Below are 7412 nucleotides of genomic sequence, written 5' to 3'. Positions count from 1 at the left end.
AGTTTATTTAAATCCAGGTTGAAGACTCACCTGTTCTCAGCTGCATTTGAATAAAGCACCAAATCCACACTTTAAGCTTAAATTTCAAAACTTACATTTAACTACTGATTTTATCTACTGTTCTGATTTTATCTGTTTTGATTTTATATACTGTTGTTTGTTTGTTTGTTAGTTAATTAGTTAGTTAGTTTATTTGCTTGTTTTAATCAATTTTAAATCATGCTTTTTATTTGTCCTTGTTTCTAATGTCTATGTAAAGCACTTTGAATCACCTTGTTGTTGAATTGTGCTATACAAATAAACTTGCCTTGCCTTGCCTAGAGATATCATACATACCTTTTTAGGGTTAAGGAACATGATCTGGGTTCTGCCTTGCTTCTTTGAATGCATTACTCCCTCACCAGCTGAGTGTTTTCTACCAAACGTCTGGTTTTGAAACACACCACTATCAGCGTATCTGAGTTTTGCGTTACGTTGTGAAAGTCCAGTACTTCCCTCTTGTTCATACAAAACCAAATCAGAAAAATTTGGGACAGTATGGAAAAGTATAGAAATTAGTGATTTCTAAATTTACTTTGACTTGTGTGTCATTACAGACAATATGAACACAAAATGTTGTCATGTTTTGCCTGGTCAACTTCATTTCATTTGTAAATATACATCCTTTCCTGTCATTCAGACCTGCAGCACATTCCCAAAAAGGATCCAGTTGTGGGGCATCAAGTCATGGGCCTTCTTGTAGTCAATCCAGGCAGTGCACAGGATGTTGAGCCAGGGTTTGTAGTCTCGGCTGCTCTGTCTACCAGTACCTGGTGTTTCACTCCACTGATATTGATACTCGTGCCAATTCCCTTCTGTGCCCGCTCATGTTTTGAGCCATATGCCTATTCATCTTAGCCGCTATGATGCCTGGACAGGAGCTTCCATGTTGTACTGAGCCAGGTTATTGGCTGGTAGTTAGATAGGACTGATCCATTCTGGGGATCCTTGGGCATCAGGACTTTCTGGCCTTTCTGACATCAGACACCATTCTGGGTGTCTCTTATTGACTAGCAGCTGGTTCATTTGTGCTGCTAGAAGTTCACTGAGTGAAGCTGGCTTCTTTAGCGGTGAACCATGTCCAGGCCTGGTGCTGTCCAGCCCTTCATACTTGAGACCCTTTCTTGGATGTCTAGCACTGTGATGGTTACTGGACCCTGCTCAGGGTAACAGCCTCCCCGGACCCTGTTTAGGGAGGTTGCTGTGGTCTGCCCTTAGATTCACGAGCCACTGAACATTGTTGTTATACATAGCATCCTTGTCCCATATGCTCTTCCAGTATTACTCCATCTCCAGACTTGGTGGTGCTGCTGTTCTCATATTGTTCCCCTGCCACTGAGAATACACCTTGGATGGTTCTGTGGAGAACAGCTGGTTTATTCTCCTGACATCTCTGGTATACCTTTTCAAGCGGCTGGCCAAGGCCGTGTGAGTCAGACTTCACCAGCACCTTTCACCATGGGCCACTCTGGAAAAAGAATGAGTCCAGCCCTTCTCCAGGAGTTTGGTTCCAGGACCCTTATGTCGTGGTGAACCTAACTATATCTAGTTATCTAGGTTTCTTTCCTGCTAGCAAGACAGTTCACTTCCCACAAAACAAAGTCTGTGATGCTTTGGGGCTGTCAATATGCCTAGCCCTTGCCTTTGCCTGCTACCCAGATTACACTGACCCTGGCCCTGGTGCCTGTCATTGTGCATAGTAGGCCCACAGGATGGTGGATTCATATGATTTCTTGAAGCTGTGCCTGAACAAGCCTCATTAATCCAGATCCAGTCACCAGAGTCTAGCTGGCAACCTCCCTCCCCAATCTGGCTCCAAGAGGGGCCTTGATTTCCCATGGTGAGATTATATGGTGCAGGAATTTCCATTAGCATGTTTTGAATCGCTCTTAATCTGGTGCCTCCCTTGTGACCAATTTCTAATGGGAGACCCTATTAGACAATACTGCTCCCAGGGCCAGGAGGACGATCCCCTGTGATAAGGTACATTTGTATTTTATATTTAGTTTATAAATAGTATTGACTAATTAAAATATGATAAGAATAGTTGTATTCATTTTGTCTTGGGTAAACCACATTCTCAAAACCCCCCAGACAGAGGAATTCATATTGATTTCAGCTACACAAACAATACATTGTTGCTAGTTCGGTATTTCTTGACGGAACAATGCAGATTTTTTACCTGGCTGTAAAATGTAAGTAAACCTGAATAAAATCAAATGGAAAACCCTGCAAAACAAATGGACCAGTCATTACCTTTTATTTTTTTTATCACACACAGAGAATAAAAAATGGGCTGTTAGCACTTAGTAAAAAACTTTAAAGTAAACTTTCGTATTACTTTATACATTTTAATCTACACACCAAAGTTTCAGTATTGCAGTACAGTGTTACTGGTAATGTCCAATGTTTTTTTGTTTGTAGTGACATAAATATTCACTTTCAAACATGAAATGCCTTTTAATTTGTGATTAATAATATAAAGCACATTGATTTAGTTAAAGATTTAGATAAAGTCAATCAGTGACCCTTTTTACATTCTATATGCCTGGCTCTGTTCAAATTTCAGTGCGGAACTGAAGTGTGGGATCTTTCATCTTCTTCTTGTAATCTTCATCAAACACTTCATTTTGAGCGACGGTGAAGTGGTTCTTCCAGTCAGCAACCTTTCCTGCAGAGACATAGATAAAAACCAGTCAGGTATTTTTCCTAATATCACCTCATGCATCACAATATGGTTCAATGTACCTTTTCTCATGAAGGGAGAAATCTTGAAATCTAAAATGGAGAACGTGGAATAGTTGGTCATCTCATTCTTTTTCATGTTATCAAACTGGACTCCACCTGCAATCATTTTCTTATCCTCAGCTGAATTGGACAAACTGAGGAAGCTGCAGAGTTTGTCTATTTCCCGTTCAGTGTCCTGAAAAGATAGATAAGAGTTATTTGGAGTAGGGATGCATCCAAAGGCTGCAGGACAGTAGCTCTCGATGACTGGAGCTGGAGGCCCCTGATCTTAAGCATACCACATTATCTGTCAAACATAGTGGAGATGATGTTTTGGCATGTATAGCTGCCAGTGGAACAAAGTCACTGTTTATTGATGATGTGTCTACTGATAGAAGTATCAGGATGGTTTTAGAAGTGGACGGGGCTATACTATCTGCTCAGATTTATCCAAATGCTGCAAAACTGATGAGACGGTGCGTCATAATATAAACAAATAACGACTCGAAGCAACCCAGAGATTTCTTAAGAGAAGGAAAGGGGATAGTCTTCAGTGGCAAAGTCAGTTACCTGCTCTCAATCCAATAGAGCATGCAGTTTAGTTACTGAAGACAGAGATCCACACATGCAGCACCTGAAGGTGGCTGCAGTAAAGGCCTCGAAGTACATCTCAAAGCAAGTCCATATAGGTATACGGTAACTATATTAGTGTGTCCAGTTATTGTTAAGTTAAAACAAACTGACTGCTTGATTTAACAGCCTTTCTGGTGGTACACAGAGGCAAAATTACAAAAGAAATGTGACATTGTCCAAATACTTATGGACCTAACTGTATCATCACAACATTACAGCCATCATTACAGCATTATAAGCTACTAAATGAGAGCTTCAAGCAAGTAGCGTAAAGAGAAAGGAACTCACAAAGGAATCAGATTACCTCAATCATATCTTCATAGAACATGTAGTGAATGTTTGAGTAAGTCTGTTTCTTCTTCCACCAGCCATTCACATGGTCATACCAGGAGCCAAACACCACTAGGGCCACAGAAACAGGAAAATAGCAGTCATACAGTAAATGAAAATAACTTTAATATAGTATTTTATGCATACTTTTTCCTTCCATGAATCTGTGGATGTAGTTGCTCCAGTCGCCAGGCTCTGGGTGAGCAATATTCATGCGATCAAAATGGAAAAAAGACACCATGTTGTCCTTTGCATTGCGGGCTACATAGACAATCTACAAAAGATTTTTAAAAAGGAAAAACAAACTCTAACTCAAATGAATCTCAAATTCTCTTGGTAGGCTTCAAGTTTAACTTAAGCCAAGTGGAAAACTGCACTATTATCGGTATTATTATCAGCTTCTTGATGATACACTGAGCTGATGCAAACAACAGACAGGAAAATGCAACCTTGCAGTTTTGTTCCCAGAAGGACTTTGGCACAAACTGGACAGGAAAATGAGTCTTAATGAGTCGAGGGGTGGTGGGCAGCTTGTCTGCCAGGTCTTTTCCTGCATGGAGGGATGAAGATGAAAAAAAAAAACACAAGTTTGACTGTGTAAAATGTTAATACCAACTAACCAACGGTAACATAGTGATATGATTTTAGTCAAGTTTGAGGAAAAAGAGGCCAACAATCCATAATGGTTTGTAGGTGTTTGTGTAAAATTGGTACATTTGATCAAAAACCTGAAAACAAAGGTGGAACGGCAATCTCCAGGAAGGGCACTCTCTCAAAGATAGGGATGGTTTTCTGTCGTTCTGTCTGACCAAAATACAGCAGGTCAAGAATCTGGGAGACCCATGTGGTTCCTAAAGTGAGAGGGGGGGAAAAGAAGTTAACATGACCCCTACACTGACCTCTATGCACACACTTTGATGAGCTGTAAAGGTTTATACCTCTTTCTTGGACCGACCTGCTTTGGGATATGTTGCAATAAGTATATCATCCGGTCTGGCCTGAAAGTTTTGAACGTTCTCCCAGTTGGTTGTGAAAATGGGAATCATTGAGACTCCATGGAAATCAAACAGTTGTTGTCGAGAAGGAAAAACTGCCTTTGGGAAAAAAGCAAAAACCAGATTTTTTTAAAAATCTGAATGTGTACTTAAATTCACTTTATTGTCCCAAAAAGGACACTTGTTGTGCATCATGATGATTAAAAACAACAATAAATCACTTATGATGCAGTTAATATGTACATAAATAAATAAAACACACACAGAGAGAGAATATAAAGCAGGGAAAATATTGTTTGCAAGTTATAAATTTCACTCATAGTATGAATGCAGATGGTACAAATTAAATTTTACAATGGTTACAATGGCTGACTGTTTCTACAGAGTGAGGACACTTTGTTTGTGTACTAACCAGTTAAATGTATAATAGAAATACCACTCAGCTGCTCTCAGGCTTGTTAAAGTTTTCCTGAAATATTATGAGGACCAGGGCTCTTGCTGTCTTTATCAAGGCTGAGAAATCAATGTAATGTAATGTAATCAGGTACTGCAGGGCCATCTGTGGGTAATGAAGTCAGATCATGCTTCAAGCTGTTTTATACAAGTCCTCTTTAAAGAGAGAGCGAGATCACAAATGGTTAACAGCACAAAAATACTTGGTGTGCTCAGAGAGGAAGTCTGGCTGCTGCTCAACAAAAACACTGGTGCTGATTGATAAAGTAACCCTCTGACTTGCAAAATAAAATGAACCCACATGGCTCATGCATGCATTTACACGACTTTAACTGATAAATCCATTGTCATTAGCTTAGCTCTACATGCTTAACAAGAGACAAACACCATAAAATTAGAGCAAACTCTAGCTGAAGCAACAACAACAACAAAAACAGTTTAAAGATGTCAGGCATACCTTCTCTGGATCGAGAGACATGCTGATTGCCGGTTTTTGTCTGGTTTCTCTTACTGGGATTTTTCTCTGTCCAGATGAGTATTTTATATGCAACTTCTGATTACGTAACACGCTGCAGTGAGAAGGGCCCTCCCAGGGGAGAACTGAAATTCCAGCCCTTCCCTGACTTCCGGATCCTTTTGTTGGGAGCATTTCTTTTCCTATTCTAGGATCTAAATGAATCCTAGAATTGTGTCAATGAAAACATTACTCATGCATTCAAATCACTTTATTTGGTATGACATTTTAAATGGACAGTATTGCAAATCCATGATATACAATACATTGATTAGAAGTTTGGATGACGTTACAGTAATATTATCACATGACCACTGAACAAAAAGCAATGTCATGCAATGACAAAGCTTTTTATTTATGACTGTACAGAGGTTTAAGTGAGGGAACAAATGTGTTCCCCTTTGAAAGGTAAGCTTTTAAAAGTCAGAAGGAAATCTTGATTTTCAAATCCAACATAGCTGTAGATAAAGAGAATAGGCTTTCTGGCTGGCGTTAATCTACTTTAAAGACACATCAAGGAGAGTAAAAACATTTCTGGGCTTGTGGCCTTTATCAGCATTATTGTTCCAGTTTAGCAGTTATGCTTAACTACTTTCACAAGTATTAAAAAAATAGCAAAAATCTCCTGCATGCATGTGTTTTATGCTTACATTTTTAATATGGGGACAATAGTTAGAACATCAGTATCGTAGTTACTGTAGTGACAAACGATAAGTCATTTTTTGCAGGTCAGTTTAATGGAACTTATTATTAAAATCACAAACATCAAAATATAATCTTTGAAATGTAAACATAAAACCAGAATTGATGTTCACAGAAGGAACTGAAAAATAAATGAAAAGTTAAAAATTACAACTGCACATTGGGTTTGTTTGAACAAAAAGGAAGTTGCAGATTTTAGCTTGCAAAACACGTTCTAAGACCAAAGATCACACAAACACTATTCAGAGGGGTAAAGCACAAGCAAGATCAACTCTAAAGAAAAGAGTCAGAAGAATATGGTAGGAATGATTAATTAGCATGTTAAAGAGAGAGCCCTGCTATAGGCTGGCAGTAAGTTCATGCTGTACCCCACCTTTCAAATTATGTTAGGGGTGAAGGGCTCCACCACCCTGTGACTCTGAGGCATCGAGCTTCTTCTTAAACACACTTCTATGAGAAGACTTTAAGTGCAGGCTAAAAACGTATTAGTTTCTGTTGAGACTAAAGACTGGGGGGACAGAGTATTTCAGTCTGTGGCAAGGTTATTATAGCTCACTAAAACTAAACTAAAAATTAAAACTAGATGTGAAAAAGAAATTCAGTAAAATAAAAAAATCTAAATATATCATATTTTTAAAATCTAAACTTATAAAAAGTTAAAACAAACTAAAATTAATCTGTGAACTTTAAAAAAATTCATTAGTTTTCTTTTTTTTTTTTGGCCTGTCCCATTTGGCTCTTTTGCCATCAGAATTGTTGTCTAAAGGCAAAGAAAGATGCCCAACGGATTTACTTTACCAAATTGACCATCCCAGCCTTGTCGTAATGGTCCATTTGATTCACCTTTTATTGTTCATTTTATTTTCACTTACTGAATACGGGACAGACTTGACTGGGGGAAAGAAGGGGAGAAAGAAAGAGGGAAAGAGAAACAGCTGAGAAGAGGGACGGGGGAGAAGGGCAAAAGACAAAAACCAACAGAATGGGCAGAGAAAAAAAATGCATATATCGATCACCTG

At 38.8% G+C, this 7412-nt stretch overlaps 1 protein-coding gene across 1 annotated transcript; it reads right to left on the bottom strand.

The window, feature by feature from the left end:
* Positions 1-2282: 2282 nt before the first annotated feature.
* LOC102214845 (cytosolic sulfotransferase 1-like) lies at positions 2283-5757 on the bottom strand. The gene is made up of 8 exons (XM_005749106.1): positions 5635-5757; positions 4685-4823; positions 4458-4580; positions 4179-4279; positions 3877-4003; positions 3704-3801; positions 2788-2962; positions 2283-2710 (listed from the first exon to the last, which is right to left on the bottom strand). Exons 1-8 carry the CDS (start codon positions 5653-5655, stop codon positions 2598-2600), a joined length of 897 nt encoding a protein of 298 aa, XP_005749163.1. The 5' UTR covers positions 5656-5757; the 3' UTR covers positions 2283-2597.
* Positions 5758-7412: the final 1655 nt, after the last annotated feature.

Source organism: Pundamilia nyererei, unplaced genomic scaffold, assembly GCF_000239375.1.
Source record: "Pundamilia nyererei isolate P.nyererei 1_Seehausen unplaced genomic scaffold, PunNye1.0 scaffold00236, whole genome shotgun sequence".
Lineage (NCBI taxonomy): Eukaryota > Metazoa > Chordata > Actinopteri > Cichliformes > Cichlidae > Pundamilia > Pundamilia nyererei.
The sequence above is the reverse complement of the archived record's forward strand: the minus strand, read 5'-3'. Positions and strand labels throughout refer to the sequence as shown.